We start from the raw sequence: 26,188 nt of genomic DNA, 5'->3' as shown, positions 1-26,188 counted from the left end.
GAAATCCAGTGGGACCATGTCCTGACAGCACTTGTTGCCTGGGTCACATGCGCAGAGAGGGACAGCTGTGCGAGAACAGTGGGCCCGGCCCGACCCCGTAGAGAGGCCTCCAGGGAAACCCATGTGCCCACACCCAGATCTCGGACACCAGGATCTCAGCCGCCCCGGATCTCAGGGATCTCAGCCGCCCCACCAGCAGCTCCGCCAGGAATACGTCTCTGTTGCTCAAGCCCCTCCTCCGTGCTGACTTGCCTGACGACCCTGGGAAGAGACACCGGACCTTCCTTCCTCCTCGGCTTCACGGGTTCTTTACTGAAGCCTTCGACGGATTTCACAGGAGAAGATGTGATGCTCCTAGTTACCCTTCAAGCTTCATTTCACGTGACTGGTCTCCTGGTCATTCCCCGTGGTGCCTTCTCCAAACTACCCGGTCAGCGCCTTAGATCAGCCCTTCTCTCGCTCACTTGTTCGTCCTCATGCTCACGGATTCCGCCTGTGCCCCCCTCCGTCCGCTCCTTCACACTGTCAAGGGCTCACACGTACCCGCCTTTTCTCGGCACCATGGACAGACCGAGAAACGAAACCGACTTCTCCGCGAGCCGTCCTGCCGCCCCGTTAACCGGAATCTCTCTCTCTGTCCCCGTCGGCTGCCCCCTCACACGTCCTCGTCCCCAGCAGGTTTTCCTCGCCACACCCGCGGCCGCCGCTTCCGCACTTCTGTGTCCCGCATCCGCAGCCAGATCTTCACAGGGATCCGTCACACGCCGCAGAAACGACTTCCTGCTCGTCTTCCTGACCGGACGGCACGTTGGGTCAGTGCGGGGAGAACACGTCCGTCGAGCTCAGAACCCGGGGGTGAAGGCGTGTGCGGGGCTTGTCAGTCCGATCCAGGAACATGACTGCCGTTTATTTCACGAGTCAATGTTAGAAGTTTCGACAGGATTGTCAGACCTTTTTTTTTGTGTGTGACCTTTGTGGGCTTTTTTACTGTCACCACGTGCAGCCCAAGTCCAGCTAGAAAGAGGACAGGGAGCTCTCGGACTGACGGTGGGTCATAGTGACATGGAACACACCCCTCGTGTTCCGCTGTTTCCCTTAATTGACTGAATTGACTGATTTACCCTCGTGTGAGCGATGCCTCCAGCTCAGAGGGAAGAAACGCCTCACCACGTTGCCCGAGGAAATGCTGTGTGCTTGCACGTCAGGAGTGAGCGGGGACATGGACGTGTTTTCCCTGGAAACCACTCAAGGACGTTTACTGACCTTCACTGCTCAGGTCGGAGAGCGAAGCCCGGTGCTCCGGTGCGCTGGACTCCCGAGCCCTTTGCAGGAGCTGCTCCCTCCACACCTGGCTGAGCCGCTGCATCGGCCCATGTGACAGTTCTTTAAAATCCCAATGTTAGGGACGCGTGGGGGACTCAGTGGGTTCAGCCTCTGCCTTCGGCTCAGGTCATGGTCTCAGGGTCCTGGGATCGAGCCCCACATCGGGCTCTCTGCTTTTCCCAAGAGCCGCTCTTGGCTTGGTGCAGACTGACTTCGGAAAGACTCCGCGTGTCGTGTTCCTCTAACATGCGCCAAAATGTTTTCTTGATTTCTTCCTTAAAATGACACATTTTTTTTTTAAACCTTCCAAACAATTCCCTTTTCTAGGTTGCGTTTATACAGTTACTTAAATGACACAGCCTTCCAGGGATGGCCCAGCGTTCGGTTTAAGCTTTCCGTACACCGGTGCGTACGCACAAACGCCAAACCACGGTCGACAGAAGAGCTGGCAAACCCTCCTCACACCCACTAGGATTTCTCTGAGGCCTCAAAGGAATTTAAATTCAGTATGAGAGTAAGAGCAATTACGTGCCCTCCTGAGTCTCATCTCCAGAAGCTTCTGTTCGAAAGCCGCCCCAGGACAGTCAGGAATCAGTGCGAGACAGGGAGTGCCCGTCCCGGTCATGAAATTCCGATGTTTGTGTTTAATCTGGCGATGCTCTGAGTCCTCGGGAGAGCGGAGGAGGGTGACCATGAACTGGAAGCTGCTAGAAGGCTCAGCCAGCCGGAGACTCTCCTCCACCTCTGCGGGGCGTCCGTGCACACACAAGGTCTCCTGCCACACGGCGTAGCTCACTGGCGTCGGATGGCAGGACCCTCCGCCCCTGTGCACGGAGGGTGAGCTGCCGTGACCATGCCCTGCCCGCAGCCATGCGAGCCGTCTGCCGAAGTCACGAGTCTGGGACCGCGTCCCAGCCTCTCCTGCGCTTCCCCTCACGTCCAGGGAAGCAGCCAGAGGGAAGCCGTGCTCAGGGCCCATGTGTGAGGATCCCCAGATTCTGCCGATGCCACAGCGTGCGGCTCCCGCCCGAGAGCCGGCCCAGGGCCACAGGTCCCTGCCTCCCGCTTGGAGCCTGCAGTGTGTGACCCGTGTGGCCCCAGGGAGCTGGGGCGGCCCGCACCAGGCTGAATTCTGGACCCTGCAGGCCTCCCGCAAGCATCTGGCTGGGCGGACGGCCACCGCTTGTCAGGAGAGCCGCGGGTGAAGCCTGGCTGAAGACTCTAACTTTATCAGGAACGTTAGCTGAGTTTGGATCCCAGGATTTCATTTTCTTCTTAAAAAGGGGCTCATTAAGATGACTTGAGGTTGACCTCAGAGTCGGACGGTGGTCGGGGATGCCCGGCCCCTCCCGCCAGCCCCCGGTGTCACTGATGGTGCAGACGGGGATGGGGACCCACTCCCCCTCCTGACGGAGCCGCCTGTGGCCGCGCATCGGCCCCGACACCAAGCCGAGGGGATGCGTCCCCAAGTGCCCTTGTTGTCTTCCCATCGGTGACGGTCTTTCCTTTACAAAGACGACGTGTGCACAAGTCGGCCAACGGAAGGACAGACGACCAGCTGACGGTGGGTGAAGGGCACGAATGGGCTTCGGTTTGCAAAAACGGGCCTGAGGGCCACGCCGGGGGGGCAAGCTTTGAATGCAGCCACAGGCCTGTGTCCCTCGGAGTCGGGGTGAGTCCCCAGAGGAGGCATGACACCGGCCCGCAGAGCTCAGGGACTGGCAGGCATGAGGCCAGCGGAGCAAGAGGGAATATGTTCTTTACCAGCCTGATGCTTTGGAAATCCGTGACCACACATTCCTCGAAGCATCGGTGGCCCTGAGCTCCCCACTCGGACGAGCGGCTCATGGACCCCCGACTCCCAGAACAGTCACCCAGAACGGGTGCTTGAACTTGTACAGGAGCTTTCTCAGGACGCGAGTTCTCTGAGGACAAAACCCACAGTGCTCTCTTCAAAGGCCAGCGTCAGACTGTGTTGGGGACCGCGCACGCGTGTGTGTGCACGCCGAATGTACTCACAGATGTGTAAGCGCAGTCTCAGCAGTGATGCTGGTGGGTCTGCAGCAGGAAAGAGGGGGGTCAAAGCCAGGGTTCCCCTCCGACCTCACGGCCAGGATGTGTCCCCTGGGCACGGGGAGGCCACTGAGCAGTGGACGCTGGAAGAGGAGGAGCGGCCCGTCAGGAGCCGTCACGGGTGACAGGGGTCCTGGCATCTGCGTGCGGAGCCAGCGAACCAGCAGTGGAAAGGAGTGAAAGTGCCCACCGGTTCCGAACTCCAGGCTTTCCTCTCTGACCTGCTGAGGCCCCGACTGTCACCCCCCAGGCCCCCAGGGCCCAGGTCCATGCTTCAGAGCCTCCCACGAGCCACCAGTCTCCTGCCTGTCCCCCTCCAGCTGGCACCAGAAGTCCCAGAGCCGCATGTCGCCGTCCCCCCCAAGTCTCCCTCCATTGTCTCTAAGACAAGAGCCCAAGCTGCACACAGCACTAGCTGTCCCCTTCAGGCTGGCCCACTGGGCATCCCTCCCAGCCCCTGAGGAGCCGAGGTCCCCAGGACACAGGTGGCAGTGCAGACCCTCGTTCCTGTGTGAGCCCAGAGACCCCAGTCCCTCCTACACACACAGGCGATGGTGCCGACGGTGACGGCGAGAAGGCCGGCTTCCCGGACCCTTCCCATCTGCCACCCGCACCCTGAGGCCACGCAGCCCCCTGACCACGTGTCCCCATGCCCCGTGGCTTCCGTCCGGGCCTCACCATCGGTCAGAGCCACCTGCAGGACAAGGCACACGGGCCCCCGAGCTCTGCTCTGACCCACCTCCCTGGCACTGATGACGTTCTGTTGGTGATGATTTAGGTCCACGTCCCACCCCACGTACCACTGGCTTCGTCCTGTCCTTGGAGCTTCAGGGAAAGGACTGAAATGTATTTTTGCTGGAAGAGTCCTGGGCATTCCAGCAGAAGCCAACGTGGGAGAAAACTCCTGGCCCCCTTGCCCCACACGAGCCTGCCCTGCACTCCAGGACCCTGTGCCCCCACACGATCCCCTGAGGGCCTAGCACGGAACCCACCCCCACGGCTAGCAGCCACGGGAGCTCGGAGCTCTTCCTGGATTTTGTCACCAAGGGCTTCCTGCAAGGTCCTCCCAGCCCCCGTGACCTGGACCCGTCAGGTAAGAGAGGTCAGACGGGACCGCAGGACAGGTGGTGTCCACTTCAGCTCGGTGATCGTGGGGCCGCCCAGTGCCATCACTTCGGACAAAACACACCAACGACCAGAACTTGTCCTTCGCAAGGGAAGACCTGGTGGGTTTTGATCCTGGCTGAACTGTTCACTTTGTGTCAACTCAACCAGGATCATCCCACTGGGCTGGGCAGGAGGGACCACCATCACTGTCCCTGACGGGGTCGAGGGAAGGCCGCCCCAAAACAGTTACTGAAGGGACAGCCGTGCGGGAAGGGGCCTCGGCCGCTCCTCTGTCCCCCACGGAGCAGGAAGGAGGTGTTCCAGGTGAGGGGTGCCCTCCATGGCAAGCGGGGACGTCCTTGTCGCCAGGGCAGGACATTGAGAGCCGAGAAGGCCATGTGGACAGCCCCGGAACCCGTGTGGAACTCCTCACGACTGGAATCTCCCTGGGTCGGAAGCCCCTTGTCCTCCAGCTCCTGGCAGGGTCCTTGTCCAATCTCCGCACAGCCCACACACCGCCTGCCTCGGGCCGACCTCAGGTCGGAAGGTCATTGCTGGGCCTCTGAGCACGGCGAGTAAAGCTTCGTGTTTCTCCTGTTCATCTGTCTCACGTCCACGGGATTCCCCGTCCTGCGGGAAGACCCCACAGTTAGAGGAAGATGTTTCCTTCCCTTCATTCCCAAAAGCCAACTTTCTCGACCTAATTTCAGCCCTTGTAGATCTTTAGATCATCTGACAACGTCGTTCAATGCTGCGACTTAAGTGTGATCCCCAAGCCTGGCCTTTTCTGCACTGGACCCCAGTGTTTAAGGACGTGTCTTTCCCTGTCCCCATGTGCCTCGCTGTGCTGGAGGGAAGCCATCAGGGACCCGCAGGACTAGCTGTGCAGAAGCCGTCCACGGGGCCGTCAGTGCCACCCACCACCCCAGTGTCCTGGGTCAGCTCGACAGGACTCCCCTCCACAGCTGCCAGCCCCAGCCAGCTGCCCCGCGGAGCGCCTCTCAGGAGGGCACACAGCACGTCCAGAGGGGGTAGAGACTGCGGTGTAGACCCGGGTGACCATCACACAAGTCTCAGCCCCTGACCAGCAGGCAGGGACATTCATGCAGCTGGACGGCGGAGCTGACCTCAAGTCTGCTCGGGTTCCCCTGCTGGGACAGCGGGGTGCTGGGTTTCTCAAATGCGAGCCCGGGATTTCTGCTAATACTAAGTCTCTAAAAAGCACTGGATGAACTCTGAGTATAGTACGTCCCAAATACGTCAGACACGCAGACTTTTCAAAAATGTGCTGTTTCTCAGGAAGCCACACTCATCCGGGTGCCAGCATTTTGTCCGAAAGTAACTTTCCTGGTCTGAGCGTGTCGGGCTGCCGTAGCATCTGCATGGAACCCCCAAAAGGAAGAGCCTGGCCCCGGGGAAAGGGGTGCCCTCTGGGAGCCCTGGGGTGGGGCCCAGGACAGGGGTGACTCCCGTCAGAGTGGGTTCGCCCAGGCCTTCCAGGGACCCCCAGACCCACGCTCCCACCGACCCTTCAGTGCTCGCACTTGGAAAGACAGGTCAGCACTGGCCAAAGCAGCTTACTCCCCTAGCCATGGGGCGTCGGCTCTGAGACCCTACAACGGTCACAGGTGACGCTGGTTGGCTTTTTGCTGTGGGTGTGGGATCCCGGGACGGATCCTCACTCAGCCCTGCTATAACCCCCACCACTTCCCACATCTGCTTCGTGTACACCAGGAATCTCCTTGTCTCCCTTGGAACCTCTTGCCTGTTTTTTCCTTATCGGGGGGGGGGTGTGGGGGCTGCTCTCCTGGAGAAGGCGCGGTCCTGCGGGAGCAAATGCGAAAGAAGAGAAGGGAGACCGTTTTCATGTAGCAGAAACCCGAGAGGCTTGGAGGGGAGACCGCGTCTGCGTCTCCACAGACAGCCGGAGGGAAGGCAGGACAGCGGCGTCCTCAGAGCCGCCGTGGGCTCGTGCCGGGCTGACCACATTCCTGCCGAGACGCACAGCCTCAGAGGAGGCCGACCACGGAAACCCTTCCTCCCTCCCGTCCGCAGGGAGCCCCGTGCCCGTCTCCGGCTCGTGGCGCAGACCCGCCAGGGTCGGCGTGGGGAGCCCTGCCTCCTGCACACACCTTACTCGCCAGACCCCGGGACAGGCGCCTGTTCACCGTCTAGGCAGGAGGGAATGACGGCCTCAGTGGCCAGGCCCCAGGGGCCCACCGGGACCGGCATGTGGTCGGGCGGCCTCTGAAGGCCGAGGTCCTTTTCTAGAAGGGAAGGAGAGGAGGGGTGACTGTAGCTTCTTCCTCCTCAACACACACGCTTCTCTTCTTCCTGGCGGGGGCGGGGGCTCCGCCCGAGAGGACCTGGACGGGGGACGCTTGCTCCTGGCGACATCCCGGAGGCTTGGCGCCAGCCAAGGGCGTGGGAGCCGCCCGGCCGGTGACGCTCGAGCGGGCACGGAAGAGCAGGAGGGTTTATAGGGCGGCCGCAGCCGTCCGGGAGGCAGGTCAGAGTCTTTGGGCCTCAGACCCAGCTGGGGGGACGCTGAGCGCGGTGCTGGACGCGTGGGGAAGAGCCCGATGACAGGGTGTCCCGCTCCCAAGGTCCCAGAGAAGCCGCTCGTGTGGACGTCGCCCTGATGGGCCGCTTGTTCTCCGCCGGTTCCGCCGTCAGAAGGAGAGCACTCGCCGTCCTGGGCGTCACGCTGGCGGCGGCCTGTGCCCATGGCCTCTTCCCCTTCCTCCGGAGAGGCCAGGACCTCCTGTGGGGTGAGTAACGAGTGAAAGCCGCCTCCGGCCTCGGGAAGCCGCTGTCCACAGCCACGGAAACAGACAGCGGCACAGCGGCCCTGAGAGCCTGGCGAGGCGCCTGCCATGTTTCCTCCTGCGTCCCGAGAAGGGAGCCGTGGGTCTGGAGGGGGGACGCGTCGCAACTCGGTCCTGTCGGAAGAGTAATCCGGGGTCTCTACCACGAGACTCTCCATTTCACCGGCTTGACTATCTGAAAAAACTTTCTTTGGGAGAAATCACGTGTTCCTCTTTCTGGGCGTGGTGTGCGTCTGGGACACGGGGTGCGCAGTGTCAGGTGTGGTCTGGAGCTTGCAATGGCCAGGACTCAAGCTCGGTGTCTGTTTGGCTAAAAAAAAAAAAAAAAAAGAAAGAAAGAAAGAAAAAGAAAAAGAAAGAAAGAAAAGGCACCAACCACGTTGAAGGCATTGCCTTGAGCAGCATGTCGGAGGGGCCTCTGGCTGTCCCCCCCAGGGACGCACACTGTCCCCAGCAGGCTCCTCCGTCCCTGCAGCCTGGCGGGGCTGTCTACGGACTCCTCAGCAGTGGGAGGATCCTTGCGCTGACAGCCCCCGTCCCACCCCTGCTGGGCCCCACTTCTCCCAACTCCACTGGACTCGGGGCTTCGTGATCATGTGGAAAGTTGCACCGACGTTCCTCACAGACCCCCGTGCCCCTAAGAAAGCGCCTAACGCGTCCCAGGCAGCAGGAAGCCTGAGCGAGCGCTGGGCTCAGAGAACATGGGTCTGCACGCGCCCCTTCCCTCGCCACACCTGCCACACGCAGGAGCTTGGGAAGTCGTCCGTCGCGGGGACCCCGACAGGCCACGCCGTGCCGAGTGCCCTGTGTCTGGACGACGGCAGGAAAGGACACCAGATGCGCGTTTCAGGCACCGCGGGAAAGGTGGGCTCATCTTGCCCACGTGAGCCCGCGGTCCCCGTGCTGCTCGACAGCTGTCCTGTGAGTTACCTAATCTGTCCTTCTCTCCTACCGGACAGTCATTTGTCCTTCTATCGGACAGCCCCCCCCCCCCACTGTGTAAAACCATGGTAGCACCAGCGGGGTCACGTGGCTGTGGCGGCTGAGTTGTCGTGGGTCAGAGGCGCCCGCAGACCGTCACACACACGGTCAGCTGTGGACGTCACAGTCCACGAATCGGGGCGTCTGGTCTCTGCGGCTTCGCCGGAGCCCCACACGCCACCGCCCGCCTGAGGCCTCGACCCACGTCTGCGGGACTCAGAGCCACACATCGATTGCGCACGAGGACGCATCTCGTCAGGTTTTGTCTGGGGCTGTGGATGCCGCATCGCGGGCGTTTTAACATCAACCGGAGCGTTTTGAGGCTTGTTAACCGTTTACAAATTACCTATTTGGAGAACATTTCTCTCACTGTGTCCGACGTCGCATTCGTTGACAGAGGACAGTGTTTTCCCGGCTGACCACCAGCTCACCGCGGTTCCCCAAAAGATCACTGTCGTGGGTCACGTTTCTTGGCCGCTGTCCAACTCGCGATGCTGCTCTGTTCTCCGGGGTTTGCGTTCTCATCACAGCGCTGGGGTCTTCGTGGGGCAGCCGGGAGGGTGGCTGCCGGCGGGCTCGCTGCTGGGCCCTCGCCCCGGGGTGTCCAGTCTAGGCTTGGCCCCAGGAAGGCCCCAGAGGCCGGCGTCCAGGGCCCGGTCACCCCCGGGAGGGCCCCAGGAGCCCGACGTACAGCTGTGTCCAAGCGGCACCTGCCACGCAGCGCGCTCCCCAGGCCCTTTAGAACGAGGTCCCCCAGCTCTTGGTGGCCAGTCCCGTCTCCCAGAGTCCCGGGATGATGCACGGAATTGTGTCTGTCCCATAACACACTCAGAGGCTGCAGGGGGTGCAGGGGGCTGGAGAGGGCGCATGAGGGTGTCTGTGCCGGCTCTGTCCCCCCGGACTTGGGAGGCGGCTGGGGTCTCCGCCTCGGGCACCTGCGGTCTCGGGCCGCATAGACGCCCCTCCCGGCTCAGAGACTGGTTCTTCCTGCAGTGGGGTCATTAGCGAAGATTTAGGACAAAAAAGGACAGAAGAGAGCTGCCGAGAGTTCTCACGGTGTCGGTAGATTTCCTGGGCGTCTTGTGCCCACCGCCTCCTAAATACAGACATTTCCATCCTAAACAGTTTAATTCCTACAAAGGTGTATGTGCTTGAAAGTATTCTGGTAGTCTATTTATCTTTACAAATTATGCATTTCCTTTCATGAAGTATTGATTATGCAAGGTTTGTTAGTAACAGAAGCTACTTGGGCACCCCTCGAAGCACTTGCTGCTTTACATTATTCGTTTGGAGCCTCACGTCTGAACCCAGGAGTGCAGTCTTGGGCTGCAGGTTAGTCTGGGCCACTCTGACAAGCCTCCCCGACCGGCTGGCGTGCACGCAGGAGACGAGCGCGTCTCACACTCTGGCTGCCGCGGGTGCAGATCCGGAGCCCGTTTCGTGTCGGGTGAGGCGGCGGGCAGACGCACCGGGCTGTGTCCCTGCCGGAAGCGGCCCTCGGCCCGTCTTAGTCATCCCATCACGGGGTCGGCCTGTGGCTGTCCTCACATCGTCCCGCTGGGCGAGGGTTCCGCGTACGAATTTTGAGGGGCGTGAACATGGGGACCGGTGAAGCATTTCAAGCATGAAATAAAATTAAACGCGAGTCTTGTCATTGGAGACTGCCGGCACATTTCAGTAATTTGTCCTTTCTTAAGTGCACACGTAAAATGGGGAAAGGTTACGAGCTTCTGTGTCCTGGTTAGGGAACAGAGGACTCGGCTCCTTGCAGTCACGGAGGGGGTCTGGGCCAGGGGGAGCGAGACAGTGCGCGGAGGCGGTGGGAGTGGGCAGGACCCTGTGCTCCTTGCACTGCGTGGGCAGCTCTGGGTGGGGGGGCTCATGCCTCCTGTGAGATGTAGAAACAAGGCCCACGGGGAAGCCGGCCAGGACCCCTCCAGACAGGGCTCAGGGGCCGTGGGCTTGACACTACCTCGCGCTGCCCTTGGAGGACACTGAACGTGGCAGAGGAGTCTGCGCTCGGACAGGGTTCACCGTGCTGTTTTGTTCCACAGGACGGAGCGGAGACCCTCCTGTGCTCAGCGTCGTGGAGGAGACCAGACGCATGGTGGACCGCGCCATCTACCACACCGTGAAGAGGTGGGCTTTCCGCGGGGGACACGGGAGGGCAGGTCACTAGGGCCGGTGCCCGGGCCTCGCCGCCGGCTTCGCCATCTCCTCCTTACAAAGCGGGAACTCCCGCGCATTTGCTCACTTCCTGGTTTCAAGGGGAAGATCCCGAAAGAACTGGTATTCAGTCCCAAACTCTGTCTCTAGGGTAGCCCAGAGCAAACCACGGTGATCTCGCCGTGACGCGCATCTGCGGTCTTGGCGGCGGACGGGGTCCCGGGACAGGGGGCTACTTGTCTTGGGGCAGGAGGGAGGAGCCGAGACCAGAGCGGGGGCGGAGGACACCGCGGGACACAGACGTTCGGTGCGGGACAAGCCCGTCCTTCTGGTTTCAGTCGTAAGAAACCCGTCGGCTCTACCACGCAGTCGACCTCCGTACTGAGGACACGGTGGTCTCACATGGGATGTTTGCAAGACAAACAGAACAGCTAACGAGCGGGTTTTGTCCTCACAAGCTCGTCTCGTTGGAGGCTGACTAACGGTTACAGACGCTCTCGCTGGGGACAGTGACATCCACATGCGGTCCCGGGAGCCAAATCAGCAGAGTCCCAGGCCCAGGGCGATACCTGCCCTTCCCTGGACGCCTGCATGCTCCGTGGGGCGTCACCCACCCCTGCACTCCTGGACCCACACTTTGTTTTTACAACAAACCTGTCCCTGGTCCGCTTGCCGGGGAGCCCTCTTGCGGGCCGTGCACCGCTGAGCGTGGCTGATCTGTGGGGCCCCCGCTGCCATGGACGGGCCACGCGGGGGGCCCAGGCTCCAGGCCCTGCTCCTTGGCGGCTGCCACCTCGGGGTCCTTCTCCTCTGGAATGGCGGTGGGTGCAGTCACACAGTCTTACTGTCGCTCGTCTGACGGCTCTTTCCCATGCTGCTTCCTTGTGCCTACCAGGGAGGCAGCACCCGGAGTCCCCAAGGGACGTCCTCCTAGACCCATGGTCCCCATCGCCTAAAGCTCCGCCTCTTCCCGGACCCACCACTGGGCATACTGACCATGGGGGCGTGGGACCCACACCGGTGTAGGGGAGGGTCTGCGCCCCTGTCTTTTGCCCCGGAGAGGAGGGCTTCCGTGCTGTGCGGGCGCTAGGGCCATTCCACGGAGGGAGACGCCACTTCTGCCTCCCGTGCTGCCCCCTTTCTACGCAGACTCCACGCCCAGCATTCGGCTTGGACTCGGGACCCTGAGAGCGAGAGTGGGGGCTCTGCTGACAGCCCTCCAGGCGCCCCTCAGAGCGGCCCCTTTCAAAGCATCCTTGAGGGTGGACAGGAGCAAAGACAGTCAACGCCCTTTGTCTCACGAGGTGTTGAGAAATAACCCAGAGCCGTGGAGACTGTTCCCCAGTAGTATCTGTCCCCGTGCGCACGCCACGCTGGCGTCTTGCAAACTTCTCCATGACCCCGTCCTTCCAGGGACCAGCAGGGCTGGGGCCACATCCGTTTGTCCCCAGCCTGCTCCCGGGGTCGGCGGCCGCCCCCAATGACTCTGGGCTGCGGGTGCGGCCCTGCGTGTGTCATCCTCCCGACAGCGCAAACCAGGTCCCTCGAGGTCTTCCTCAGGACGCCCGGGCTTCTCCCTGGATTCTGAGCCGAGCTCTGCCCTCGGCCAAGGTGTCACCCGGGGAGGGGACAGCGTCTGCCGTCTCAGGGCCCCGACCCGGCGGTCTCGTCCATGGGTCTGCCAGCGAGCGGAGGCTGGCCTGAGTCTCCTCCCGTCGTTGAACTCTAGGACAAAGAAACGGGGTCCTCGGGCTTCACGGCCCTTGTCGGGGCCACTGGGTCCTGGCTCATGAGGAGCAGAAACGACGGAGGAAGACGTGGCGTCTCAGTCCTGCTGAGTCTCCTCGTGCGAACGCCAGCCTGCGCAGCGAGAACAGGCCTGCAGATGGGTTTCACCGCTCGGGTTTGCGGTGATGTACGTGGAAACGCAAAGACAAGAGAGCCAATGAGGAAGATCATTGGTGAGGTCTTCTGAGGTTGTTTCTAGAAGTTTCTTCAAGAGACCTTTGAAGACCAGCATCGCACAAGGAGGTACTGAAAGTGCAAAGCAAACTCACAGTTCACTGAGGTCCTTACGGTTCGAATCCGGGAGACGCAGTTTCCGGAGGACCCGGAGACATGCTCTGGGGTGGGAGGTGCCGACGGGGGCGAGCCCGGGGCCCTCCTCGCTCGCCGACACGGACTTCTTTGGGGGACTGTTCTCCTGCCCCCGCAGTCTCAGGGAGCCCCAGAAAGGCCGCGGCTGGCACTGTGGTGGCCCGTGTCTGGGGCCGGGGTCCCGTGTCTCTGCTGACTGGTGTGTCAGCTTCTACCAAAAGTTCATTACAGGGACACCTGGGGGGCTCAGTGGGTTAAAGCCTCTGCCTTCAGCTCAGGTCGTGATCCCGGGGTCCTGGCATCGAGCCTCAAGGCAGGGCCCCCGCTCGGCGAGCAGCCTGCTTCCCCCTCTCCCACTGCCCCTGCTTGTGCTCCGTCTCTCACTGTGTCTCTCTCTGTCAAATAAAATAAAATCTTAAAAGAAAGAAAACTTCGCGGTGACCTGGTGTCACGCAACATCCAGAGCTCTTCATAGAAGTTCTGGGCCGCGCGTCGGTGTCACATCAGGTTCACTCCGCTGTGTCCTCCGTGTCCACCGCGTCTGTCACCGGCTGTGCCCCCGACGCCAGCTACTCGGCTCTCGATGACGGAGTGTCGTAAACTGAGCGTCATTGTGGCCATGGGTGGCCGAGGGGTTCAGGGGCAACAGCCCGAGGTCAGTGGTTCTCGGCCCAGCACCGGCCGCCCCGGTCCCTCAGTGCGACTCGGGCTTCTTACTGACACATAGTGGGCCGCGGGGTCGCGGCGGGAGGCGGGAGCTTGGCTGATCCCGCCGAGTCACCCGCGTCGGGAGCCGCACATCTCAGGGCGGCTGGAGGGGCTTCCTGCCGCTCTGCCTGAGGCCGCGGGGGTCCACTCTGCAGCCCCACCTGGGCAGGGGCCAGCTCGGACCCCTGCCCCTGGGGCGATGGCCCCAAAGTGCTGTGGGCAGGGGCTGGACGGATCCCCTCGGGCTGGAGCTGCTGGGACGCGCAAGGCCGGGGACACAGAGCGCTGGGGACCCAGCTCGGTGCTTCCGGTCCCACCACAAAGGCTCTGTTGCCCTGTCCTGCCCCGCGGGGGCCGGTTCTCTGACAGGAAGCGGGGCCAGCCTGTGAGCACGGGCTCACCCGTGCACTCCAGGGGGCTGCGCGCAGGGCCCCTGGCTCACCAGCCGGGGCACAGCACAGGCATCTAACTCGATGCTGACGAGGTTTATCGCCCCCAAGTCCTGTCCGGCCCACGACCTCTGGATGCGCCCGTCTTTGACCCCACATGGGGCAGGCCCTGCACATACTCTGCTGAAGTGAGTACTGGCTCCTTACGAGAACAGCCCCAGACGAATAACCCGCGTTACTTCTGCCCTCGTGCCGCAGAGACCTCCGCCAAAGAGGGATCCCGTCTCCGTCACAGCTTCTGTCTTTCTCCAAACGCCCTGAGCCGACCAGCCGCGCTGTCTCCCGTGCCGCCGAGATCATGGAAGCCTCCGTGCAGGCCCTGAAGACGAGAGTCTCCGGGAAGCTCCGGGGATCCTGGCCTCCCACAGGTGAGCCCCCGAGGTGCCCCCCCAGCAGCGGCCCCGAGGGGCAGAGCCTGGGCTAGGAGGGAACTGCACAGAGCGCCTCTCGATCACCTCCCTGCTCGGTCCCAGGCAGACGCGGTGGGTCTGTCACCGCGGCTCCAGCAGGCGTGGGATGCGTCTGGGTTCGCCTGGGAGGTGACGGTCCCTCGGTGGTCCAGACTGAAGCGCGGCGGCGGCTCAGCCCCTGGCAGCCTGTGTCGTGGCATCCAAGAGCCGCCAAGCCCTGGTGGTGAGACGGGGCGGCCAGGGATGGCGGGGACGGCGGAGCCACGCGCGGGGCTGTGCGAGGGGTCCCGTTGCTGTACAGCCCGCAAGGACAGCGAGCCCCTCCCTGCTGGGTGGCCGTGGCCTCCGTGACTTCCTCTGGGCCTCTGAGAACCGGTTTGCTGGACTCTGAACGGGGGACAGCAGTGGCTGCCGGCAGAGCCTCCGAGCAAGGCCGCCCGTTGGTGCACACGGGGGGCGCGGCCGGCCGGACCCCGGGCGGCGCAGGAGCCCTGGTGGGGAAGGAGCGGACCAACCCGGGCTTCTCAGCACAGCTCCCCAGGTCCCTCCCCCAAAGAGCCGCAGACATTTCGTGCGGACTTAGCCTTTGTTTCTTTTATTGAGTTTTATGTTTTTAATTTATTTCACATTTTTATTTAGATTCTACGCAGGTGACACATATGGGAAAATTGGTTTCAGGAGTAGAACTTGGTGATTCCCCACTACAACGCCAGCGCTCCCCCAGCAGGGGCCTGCCTGGTGCCCCTCCCCCTCTGCCCCTCCCCCACCCTCCTCCAGCAGCCCCTCCCCCTCTGCCCCTCCCCCACCCTCCTCCAGCAGCCCCTCCCTCCGCGACAGCCATAAGAGTCTGGTATGGTGCATTTCCCTCTCTCTCCCCTCCCCCATTCCCATAGGTTCATCTGCCTTTTTTTTTAAGGTTTTATTTATTTATTTGACAGAGGGAGACCCAGCGAGAGAGGGAGCACAAGCAGGGGGCGTGGGGGAGGGAGAAGCAGGTCCCCGCCCAGCAGGGAGCCCAGCGCTCCATCCCAGGACCCTGGGACCAGGACCTGAGCCGGGGACAGTTGTCTAAGGACTGAGCCACCCGGCGCCCCATCTGCTTTGCTCCTTGAATCCCTGGTGCGCGTGGGTCACACGGTGTTTGTGGTTCTCTCGCTGACTTACCACGTGAAACCCTCCGGCTCGTGCCCTGGCGGGGACGCCCCTTCTCTTTCTCTCCGTGTCAAACGGATGCGTCCTTCCCAGGGTCCCCTAGGGAAGCTCCTGGCCCTGGCCCCTCCTCGGCTGTCCTCACGCCTTTATCTTGAAGATCTGTACAACTCGTCTTGGAGAAGTGACCAAAGGTTCCTTCTGGGACCAACAGGGAAGCGTGCCGGCAGCAACGTGCTTGGGGAAATACATGAGCTTCTGGGCCCCAACCCGGAGAGGGCGGCGAGGAGGGAACCAGCAGTCCAAGAGAGCCAGGCCCCGAGCTCCGGCGCGAATGCTGCCCGCACCCCTGACCGGCCGGGGCCCGAGCTCTGCTGGCCGCCCCATCTCACTGCCAGGGCGCGGAGGCTTGTCGGAGACGCGACCCCGCGGGTGCCCTGTCTCCAGGGGACCAGAGCGCTGACCGGCTTTCCTGAACGGTCACAGCAAACACGGGTTTTAAAAGCCCATTTCCTTGCGTGGAGGGTGTGCGAGGGCGTTGTCGAGAGCACGGGTTCGAAGGAGAAGGAAGCCCTGGCCCCGGCGCGGACACGTCTGGCGTGGCCGGGCTGTCTGCGACCGCCGTGCCCCGTGTAGGGTGGGGGTGGGCTCGTCCTCACACACGGCTTCCTCCCCAGATGTCCTGCCGGAAGACGTGCTGAACACAGTCGCGAACGTGTCCGGATGCCTGCCCTACATGCTGCCCCCCGAGTGCCCGGACACCTGCCTGGCCGACAAGTACCGGCTCATCACGGGCGCCTGCAACAACAGGTCGGCGTGTCCTCCAGACCGGCCCCGCCTTGGGGGGTAGGGGGCAGCGGCATTCCATCCCGGGAGGCTGCAGACCGCCGGGGTCTTGTCCCACCGCGGCACGCCCTGGACCCCCACCTGTCCCGCTTGTCGCCAGGTGTGTCCCCGACCTGACCTGATCCAGTAGTGTCCCCTAGACGCTGCCCCACCCCGTCTGTGGGTGTCCCATAGACACTTGCCCACGCTGTCTGCGGGTGTCCCTGGATGCTGCCCCACCCCGTCTGTGGGTGTCCCATAGACACCTGCCCATGCTGTCTGCGGGTGTCCCTTGGATGCTGCCTCACCCCTTCCACAACGTGTCCCCTAGAATCGGGTTCTGGGAAGGCCCAGGAGCCATGGGTTCAACTGAGATCAGAACCCTGAGAAGGCGCAGGGCCAAGGAATGTGGCTCTGTTGAGCCTGGATGTCAGTTGGGCCACAGGTGGAGGATGGCCACGGGACCCGTGACACAAGTCTGCAACACAGCAGCTGCCCAGGTACCAGAGGGCAGCACAGCTGTGGCTGTGCCCGCAGTGGGGGCTGGGGCAAGATGGCAGACCTACCTCCCTCCTGCTCTGAGCCAGGCCCACGACACGTGTTGGGGAACACGATAGCCCTGTCCTCCCGCAGCTGGTGAGTGGGACCCCTGGCCAGTGGGTCCAGCATAAACAGGACTGGTTCCCATTTTTGTTACAAAGAGTTTCGCAGTTTGAAGGTTAGGTCCGTGATGACCACAGTCCTGGACTAAACAGAAGCGCAGAGCGCATCTCAGAATGACCCAGAACGGTGCTGGCCGTGTGGTGGTCACGGGGCTCACGGGGGCTGCTGCCAGCAGGCAGGGGCGTGTGGTCTCGCCTGTGGTTCAGGACAGAAGGTGGTGCCCGAGCGAACCAAACCGTCCGGGATGTGAGATTTCCCAGACGCCCGGACTTCTTCCTGCACTTGCTGAAGCCGCTGCTTGCGCCAGGGGTGCGTCCCCCTCCCCTCCAGCTGCCTCCCCAGGAGGGCCCAGGCCCCTCAGCTCAGCCGCCCAGGTCCCTTCGGCAGGGGCAGGACGTCCCCTGGCCCTGCCCTGGGGAGCCCCGTCCAGGGATCTTGTCTCAGCCCCTCTCCCGGCCGGCCCGTCTCCTCTGTCCCGCCCTCCCCCGAGGCCCAGGCTGCAGAGGGTGGGAGTCCTCTGTGCACACGGACACCCCGCTCGGGGCTGCTCTTGCGCCGTGTCTGTGCCACACGTGCCACACGCGTGTGCTCTCGTGGCCTGGGGCCCGCGCGCTCGCAGGTTCTGTGCGATGCCCGCCGGCACGTTTAACCCCGGTGTGTTCAGATCGAGGGGCTAGAGACAGGGCGGGGGTTTCTTCCAGATACGCAGTTTCCCCTGAGGAAGAGCACTTTCCTTCCGGAAAGTTCTGGTTGTTGCGTGAGCGTCTGCAGCACTGCCAGTCAGGGGCACCTTCTGCTCCGTTTCGAAGGTTGGTCAGGGCAGGACGCCGGGGTTGGCTCTCGCCCGAGCCGCGCCAGGTCACGCTTCTCTACCAGGTTTCCTGGGACTCGGGCTCCAGCACGTTGGTCTTCGCCACCGCGTTATGCTTCCTGCGTTTGACGGAATGTCCGCGGCGCTTCTCTCTCATCTCTCGGGCTTGTCTGTTACTGTCTTCTCGACTCTAACGTGGACGCACAGTCGCTGTCTTCCACTTTCTGTTCCTTCCTTAGCCGCGCCACTTCTTAGCCCGTTCGTTGCTGCTTCCTGGCGCGAACCGCGGGCTCTGGCCCCGCCTGTCGGCTGCACGTTGGCCAACGTCCTGTCTTTAAGCCAATGTGGTTTGGAATTTGACGCGTAACGTCTGGATTTCCAAACGGAGCATTGGAAGGAGACTCCGTTTCTGCCGGTTTCCCTGCGTGCGGGCTGACGGGTGGGCGTCGCGGCTGCGGCTGCCCTCACGGCCCTTTCCCCTTCGCTGAGACGATGCCCGCGGAACCAGGTGACCGGAGTGGAGAAGGACGTCCGCGCCGCACGGTCCTGCCTGCCGGGAGGAGGGGGTCGGCCACCCGCGTGGCGCGTGCGTGAAGGCAGGCGGGGCCTGTTTCCGACGCCGCTCTCCGGAGCGTTGCCCTCGATGGTCCTCAGGCTCCCACCTCTGCCCGGGTTTCTGGGCGTCCTCGTGCAGGCGTGCGTGCTGCTGTCATCCGTCACGGCACATCCGGATCTCGGCGGGGGCTGCTGGATGTGATGGTGACCATCGGACGACTGTCGTCAGCATTCTGTGCCCTGTCTCTGCCTCCGCGAGAGGGAAGGACACTCCGCTGACAGCCGTTCCTGCCTGTTGGGAGGATTTCTGAAGGTCTTTGCGTGCAGTGTGCAACGCCGTGAAGGAAAGCGGTGCCGTGATTGTCACCACGGACGACCGGATAGTATCTGACCTTTTGGGACCTGCCCGAGGCCTTAGCCACAGAGGACCGAGGACACAGCTCCAGGCGCCTTCTCCCCCAAGCAAGGCTCCCAGCTCCGCAGCCATCAGCAACTCCCGTGTGGCGACGCCGGCTCTCAAGATGGCAGCAGAGTTTTCCCGGCTCAGACAGCGGCTCGCCAGCCTGGCCCTGGCCGTCTCTGACCCGCACCCGCCGGAGGGAGAATCAGAAACGTTTGCACCACATAGTGACGGGTTAGCCTGCTTCAGGAGAAGCCACCGACTGGAGAGCAGAGTCGGGCTGGAGACACGCACCCCACCTGCCCCCATGCACACGCCGCGCTTGGAGCGGCAAAACCGTCCCCCAACAGGAAAGACCGAAGGTCGCTGAAAACCTTCTGCACTTCCGTGGGCTCGTGTCGCCGGCGGTGTCTGGCATCCGGCGTGTTCTCAGCGGAGGGAAAGCACCACGGGGCTGCCGAGCGGGCGTCCCGCGTGGACACAGGCAGGCTGCACGTGGCCTTGCGGGCTGCAGGACGCACCCCGTCTGCACCACGGCGTGATTCTGTGTGGCGACTCCTCGCCCTTGGAGAGTCTCTGACCTCAGAACCCGTGAGTTCCCGGAGGAGGCGACGCACTCTGCTGGCGAAGTCTGGTTCGTGCGTTTGATGTGCCCGCAGAGCCCCTGACCTCCCTGGGTTTAGTGTGTAACTTGCTGTGCATAAAATTCCCTGCATTAATTTTCAAAACACTTGCCCAAGCCCAAACTAAATGTGGGTCAGTCTTCCAAAGCTGTGTGAAGAGGCATATGTCTTCCCTGGCAGCTCCTGTTCCGTCGGGACACCGGCCACGCAACCGTGTCTTCTCATTTGTGTTTGGATGGAGCGCGGGAAGCCGTCCGGCAGAGGTGACCCTGCAGATCTCCCTGGAGGGGACGTCCTCGGCACGGTGACTCCCGTAGGGAAGCCCGTGTTTATCCTGCTTCGAACTGTCGCCTCCAGACCACAGATAGGGGCCGCGCAGAGCCCAGCCAGCACTAAGGTTGTTCACAATTCTGACACCTGAACAGAGACAGACGGGAGCCCCGATGGGTGCACGTGGCCCCCGGGGCCCCAGGACGCTCGTGCGTCTGCAGAAACCTAGATGCTGCTGGGGTAGGTCTCCGGCATGAAACACTTGGACCATAACACGGGCACGAATGACGCCAGGACAGGGAAGTTTCCAGAGTTCTTGGAGCACATGGCGTCCAAGCCCATGAGGAAAAGCACAGCATTGGCCAAACCGCGTCCACCCGGGTCTGCGCCGCCTGCCCTCGGGGACTCCAGCCGCGACTGCACGCCAGGGGCTGAGTGTCCTCAGGCTTCCGGCCGGTGGATGGGACATCGGGCACGGTAGGAGCCACACCAGGTCCCGGGGCCATGTGGGGACCTCCCATGAATGGGTGTGGGAAGGATGCGCTACCACAGGGCTCCGAGCTCATTCTCGGTGACGCCGCGGCTCCTCGAGCAGACCCCACACAGCCCCCGTGTGCCCACACCCGTCCGCAGCCAGGAGGACCCCCGCGGGAGCCACCCAGCCTCCACCATGACATCCATCCATACTCCCCTCAGGCTGGACGTTGGACCTGCCTCTCTCAGCATCCGGGTCCTGGAGCCCCGGAGAGCAGAGCCCGAGCTCTGAACATCGCGGCAGAGACGGCTGTGTCCGCGTGACCTCTTGTCCAGAAAGGCTTCCGTCCGCTCTCCCCGTCTGCTCCTGACCATGTCCTGCAGCCGAGGACCCAACGGACAGGCGGTGCGGCCGAGGACCCAACGGACAGGTGGTGCGGACCTAAATGTTGGGCCCACGCTGGGCCGAGGATCTTCCGACACGACAGTGGGCCGGGTGCCTCGCGGGGAGGCCGCGCACAGCCCCCGACAGCACCAAACTCTCTCCCTCCAGGACTCCCGCCAGGCAGGCCGACTGCACACCCTTTCCCGGTGTCCATGAGGACCGGTAGCCCCTGGGCTCTCGGGACAGCCTACAGACTACTGAAATGCCAGTCAGTCAGCAGAAACATCACGGCCTAAGCAGTTGAATGAACATTTCATTATTTGTAATGGAGTAAATTTGCACCTCCCCCAAGCAGCGGAATTTCCATGACGTAAACCGACTGTCACGAATCCACGCCGGGGGAGCACGTGGTCTCCCACGCCGACTTCCTGCCGCTAACGAGATGCATCGCGGCCCCGTGTCATTCCACAGATGGGGCCAGGCTGGGGTGCGGGAGCTCCAGGAGGGATTGGGGAAGGATTGTCCCCCACCCTGTGGCCCTGCAGATGCCCCCATGGCCCCCCCGCCTCCCGCTGGCAAGTCCTCCGGAGCTGCTGGCCGGGGCAGCGGCGATGAGCGACTGTGTGTCCCCATGTCCCGAGCCTGCGGCCCCGCGAGGAGCAGCGCGTCTGTTCCATCTGCCCGATGCCACGCGGCGTCTCGCCCTCCGATGTGCGGACGTGTCGTGAGTGTGGCCTCGGTCTTGGCAGCTCCCGGCGCCTTTCACGCCAGGCAGAGCTTCTCAACCAGCCCCGCTGACGGAGGCCTGGCCCACGTCAGCGACGTCCCCCATCGTGATGACAACGTGTCAAAACAAAGCAACCGATCTTTAAATGTTTTTATTTTCGAACACTCCAAAAACTTCACAAAGTCGTGTGGCCTGTCACAAATCTCTTGGATTTTGTGACTTAGATGTTCCAAGTGTCAACATTACGGGTGTGTGGGGGCTTGCAGGAGAGTCTAGACCCGACCTTCTCCAACTCGGACGCTCGTCCGCGGCAAGCCTCCAAGCCGGCCTCACGCACTGTGCGAAGACCCTGCAGCGACTGCGCAGACCCCCGCAGCCGGCACCACGTGGACGCGGCGCACAAAGGTCAAGGGAACACGAGCACCGTCAGGATTTTATGCCCAAAGTATCCGTTAAAAAAAAAAAATCCCCAACAGAAGATCCTCATTTCTTTTTGTTCTTTAAACGGACATTCCCTTTCTGTTTCTTCCCAAATGGAGGCTCTTGTGGTTGACAGTCCCACGTCTGTTTCCGCAGAGACCACCCCCGGTGGGGGGCGTCCAACACGGCGCTGGCGAGATGGCTGCCCCCGGCCTACGAAGACGGCATCAGCGAGCCCCGGGGGTGGAACCCCCACTTCCTGTACAGCGGCTTCCCGCTGCCCCCGGTAGGTGACCCCCACCCCGGGACCTGGTCCCCGCGACGCTGCCAGACCGCCCCCACCGGGGAGGACGCCCACGGCTCCGCCCAGGCTCCGGGCAGCGGGCGCAGAGCCCCGTGCTCTCCGTCCCCACAGGCCTGCACCCGGCAGCTTTGTGCCCCGCTCCCCGCCTCGGGGGCTGAGGGACGGAGAGATGAGCATCACCAGCAGTGACAGGGACAAGGCAGACTTAGATTGAGGCTGACTGTCGGCTCTTCACAGTCATTTCAGTATCGGGGGGGTTGTTTTTGTTAAAGATTTATTCATTTTGGGGGAAGAGTAGACGGAGAGGATCCCACGCAGACTCCCCACTGGTCCCGGAGCCCAGCGTGGCCTTTGACATCACAACCCTGAGATCACGACCTGAGCCGAAACCGAGGCTCGGTTGCCTGATCACCGAGGCACCCAGGCGCCCCTTATTTTGGCGTTTTGATATAAGTTCCTTTACCCGAAGGCAGAGGAGGAGGTCTAACCAAAGATACTTAAAAGTTAAGTAATTCACTCATTTATGCAAACTGATGGTTGCTGCTTTACTCCCGGAGGCAAATTACTTGCTAAGAAAACTCATATACAAGCCACTGATCGATTTGGCTAAAAAGTGGATATTTTGTCCTCAATTTGCCTATTTGTTTTCGTGAATAAATCAGTCTGCCTGGTCTTATACTACGTATGACAGTGGAATTCTCCAGAAATACGACAGTGACAGTCTGTTCTGTGTGAGCACACTCGGGGACCGGAACTCTGTCCCCAGACCCGTACCTCATGCGCACACACGAGGACAGTTTCTGGACAAATGCATGAGATGCTCCTCACAGGTGTTACCTCCCGCCCCCGCACAGGACTAATGGGGATGTGGACCTTCCCTTACACCCCCTGCTTGATTTCTAAATGACATCTGAGGCGATCAGCTTCCCTGGGCCGTTCTCGCGGACGGCCGCCGAGCAGGACGACCGGTGCCCCTCAAGCTGGGAGCGGCATCGGAGCTGGTGGCCGGGCCCTGGGGGAGGGCACAGGCCCCCCAGCCGCACTTGTCCCTGTCCCTTTCTGCAGGACACTCTCGGCCTCCGTTTGACTGTCCCTAACAGACGTAGTAACACCTTCCCCATCCTGCCTGATGCCCCAAGGCTCTCTGGGCTCAGCGTAAAGGGACAAGGATTCTGTAAACCCGTGTTTCCCAGAATCACGTGGCTACTTGCAACAACTGGTGCTCAGACATCATTAACGTGGGCTGCTGGGCTCCTGCACAAACTACTCCACGTCACCACCGTCCAGTTCTGGAGGAGAGGCAGGGCTCACTGGGCTGCCGCCAGGGATGGACAAGGCTGTGGGGGATCCTCTTCCCGGGCCCCCAGGTCCACGTCCCCTCCGACGACAGGCAGGAGAGGCTCTCGGATTTTAGGAAACCTGTGATTGCATTGGACCCCCTTGGAACCTCAGAAGAGCCCCTGTGTCGAGGTCCCAGCACTAGTCACATCTGCAAACCTGTGGAGGCCTGAGAACAGCCTCACGCCCCGGCCCGCCCTCTGGGTCACGGCCATCACACCGATGCTCCCCATCTGTGAGCGGGCGCCCCGACCCGCGGTCTCCCCTGTGTCCTCCGTCTCTGCAGATACCCACCCCACATGACACGCTGGTCTCTCTCACAGGTCCGGGAGGTGACAAGACAAGTCATTCAGGTCCCCAACGAGGCCGTCACTGAGGACGAGCAGTACTCCGACCTCCTGGCAGCGTGGGGACAATACATTGACCATGACATTGCGTTCACTCCCCAGAGCACCAGCAAAGCTGCGTTTGGGGGAGGGGCTGACTGCCAGCTGACGTGTGAAAACCAGAACCCATGTTTCCCCATACAGGTAGAATTTTAAACTGTGGGACTATTTGCTATGAACGTAACAGATGCCATTTAGAAATCAAGCAGGGGGTGTAAGAGAAGGTCCACATCCCGATTCGTCCTGCGCGGGGGCGGGAGGTAACGCCTGTGAGGAGCATCTCGTGCGTTTGTCCAGAAATTGTCCTCGTGTGTGTGCACGTATGTGTGCGTGTGTGTGTGCACGTGTGTGCGTGTGTGTGTGTGCATGCGTGTGTGTGTGCACGTGTGTGTGTGCTCTGGCGCTAACAGCTGACGGGCCCTGCTGTGTGTGTCGTTCAGAACCTGTTGTAATTGGCCGACGTCGCACCATATTGTTAAGCGGGCAGACACTCGACTTCTAAAGTCTGCGCGAGAACGCGTTAACCCATTCGCTTGCGCACAAGCATTTAAGTTTCAAGCTTTGCTGTTTTCACACCGACCCAAATAGTGAAGCAAAGCGTGCGTCCGGACGTGAGCCGCGGTGCCCCTGTGTCTGCCTGCTGGGCTGCAGAGCTGGAGGGCAGTGGCCACGGCAGGTCCTGCAGAACGGGTCTCCCTAAATACGGTTCTCATTTCCCTTCTCACCACGCTGACCCCGGCAGGAGCCCATGGCACGCTAGGACTGAGGGCAGGGCACAGGAGTGGACAGGTCAGAGAGTGGCCCCCAGGCTGATGACTGTGGCCAGCCTGGAGCTTCCCGGGTGCCCGCAGAGGCTGTGACGGCATCTTCCCTTTCCCGCAGCTGTCCAGCAACGCCTCGGGGAGCAGCGGCGACTCCTGTTTGCCGTTCTACCGGTCCTCTGCCGCCTGTGGCACCGGGATGCAGGGCGCCTTCTTCGGGAACCTGAGCTCGGCCAACCCACGACAGCAGATGAACGGGCTGACGTCTTTCCTGGACGCGTCCACGGTGTATGGCAGCTCCCCAGCCTTGGAGAAACAGCTGCGCAACTGGACGAGCCCCGAGGGGCTGCTCCGGGTCAACACGCGCCACCAGGACGCCGGCCGCGCCTACCTGCCCTTCGCGCAACTCACCGCCTGCGCGCCTGAGCCCGGCCCCCACGGGACGACCCCCGCGCCCTGCTTCCTGGCGGGGGACAGCCGAGCCAGCGAGGTGCCCGCTCTCACGGCCCTGCACACGCTGTGGCTGCGCGAGCACAACCGGCTGGCCTCAGCACTCAAGGCTCTGAACGCGCACTGGAGCGCCCACACGGCCTACCAGGAGGCGCGCAAGGTGGTGGGCGCCCTGCACCAGGTGCGAGGTCCCGGGGGCGCTGGGGGGCGTGGGGGTGGGGTCGGAACAGAGCAGGGGATCCCAGCACACAGACAGGGCGGGGTGGGGGCTTCTGGGACACACGCCACAGTCTGGACGCGCCCCTGTGGGTCTCGACCTCGCATCCCAGGCGAGCACACGCGGAGCCGGTGAAGCAGGAACAGGAGACCACACGGACGTGCGAACGGGGTTCGGTAGAGCTGGAGGGCGGGAACCCGTCCCTGTCTCCGCCAGCCTGTCAGACCCGCTCCGAACTCCAACAAGGTGGCTCCCGGGGTTCCCGGTTGGGGGCTCTTGCCCCTCCCCCGCCATGGAGTCCTCCGGCCGTGTCCCTGACGGCGGTGTGCCCACGCCCCTCCCCCGGACAAGGGCTCCGTGGGCACATGCTGTCCAGCCTCGCGCTGTGCTCCGGCTTCTGGACCGGACGCGCACACTGGACGCTCGGGAGTGTGTGCGGCCCCGTCCCCACGTCACGCCAGGAGCCCCGCCCCCGTCTGCCCAGGACCGGGCCACATTTTTCAGCTTCACTGTTCGCTTTCAGATTCTGTGGAGTGTTTTTTCAGTCAATAGCTTCTCTTCGGTGTTTTTTGCAAATATCTCGGAAACTCCAAAATGAAAAGAGGCTGTGTTTAGCGTTGATAAACCCTTGCAGGGAGGTGGGCTGCGTCGGAGGGGTTCTTGCAAGGCCGTCCGTCTTTCCTGCTTCTGTGGTCTGGATCTCTCCCGTCCTGGAAAGCCTCATGTCATTGAAAGAAACATCTGCAGGTCAGAAGACAGAGAGCATGCCGGGTCCCTCGGCCGCTGCCTCAGCTCTGAGCAGCCAGGCCCAGGGACACGTGGCCTGGCCTTAGCTCCCGTCGCCCCCACCCCTGCACCCGAAGCAGAGGCAAGCCTTCTGCCTCCTGACCCACAAAGTCCCACAACAGCCCCAATCCGTCCAACAGAGCCCCATGGTGCTCCCCACCAAGGCACTTACCCCAACTTCAGCAGCTCATTCCCCCGTGTCCCCCTGCCCCGGACAGACAGCCCTATATGGGCATGTCCCCAGGGTCTCTGTCTCTACTGGTGCCCCTGTGGGTCAGGACAATGGGCCCTATGCCCCCTGGGACCCCAAGTCAAGCTTCAGAGAAGGGGAGAGGGAAGCAGAGGTCATTAGAATCTCTTCCACTGGAATTTAAATCTGCCTCGTGCTCCTGGCGGGGAAGAGGAAGGCCATTTCCCTTGTGGGGACAAGAAGCAGAAGCAGAGCCCTACCCACGCCGGGCAGCAAAGGCCACACTGAGCTCCTGTGCAGGGAAGGCTGCGG

The 26,188-nt window shown here is 62.3% G+C and overlaps 1 protein-coding gene across 1 annotated transcript in view; it reads left to right on the top strand.

Annotated features, from left to right (window-relative positions):
- The window catches only part of TPO (thyroid peroxidase), a 49,614-nt gene that overhangs the window by 9,895 nt on the left and 13,531 nt on the right, over positions 1-26,188 (top strand). The window contains exons 11-20 of the mRNA XM_032353722.1: positions 679-812; positions 2,337-2,524; positions 4,401-4,489; positions 7,110-7,274; positions 10,367-10,451; positions 13,931-14,100; positions 15,969-16,101; positions 21,601-21,730; positions 23,410-23,616; positions 24,355-24,864. Of these exons, the coding sequence (XP_032209613.1) occupies positions 679-812; positions 2,337-2,524; positions 4,401-4,489; positions 7,110-7,274; positions 10,367-10,451; positions 13,931-14,100; positions 15,969-16,101; positions 21,601-21,730; positions 23,410-23,616; positions 24,355-24,864 (1,811 nt within the window). The remainder of the gene's footprint in view (positions 1-678; positions 813-2,336; positions 2,525-4,400; positions 4,490-7,109; positions 7,275-10,366; positions 10,452-13,930; positions 14,101-15,968; positions 16,102-21,600; positions 21,731-23,409; positions 23,617-24,354; positions 24,865-26,188) is intronic.

This window comes from Mustela erminea, chromosome 7 (assembly GCF_009829155.1).
Source record: "Mustela erminea isolate mMusErm1 chromosome 7, mMusErm1.Pri, whole genome shotgun sequence".
NCBI lineage: Eukaryota > Metazoa > Chordata > Mammalia > Carnivora > Mustelidae > Mustela > Mustela erminea.
The sequence above is the reverse complement of the archived record's forward strand: the minus strand, read 5'-3'. Positions and strand labels throughout refer to the sequence as shown.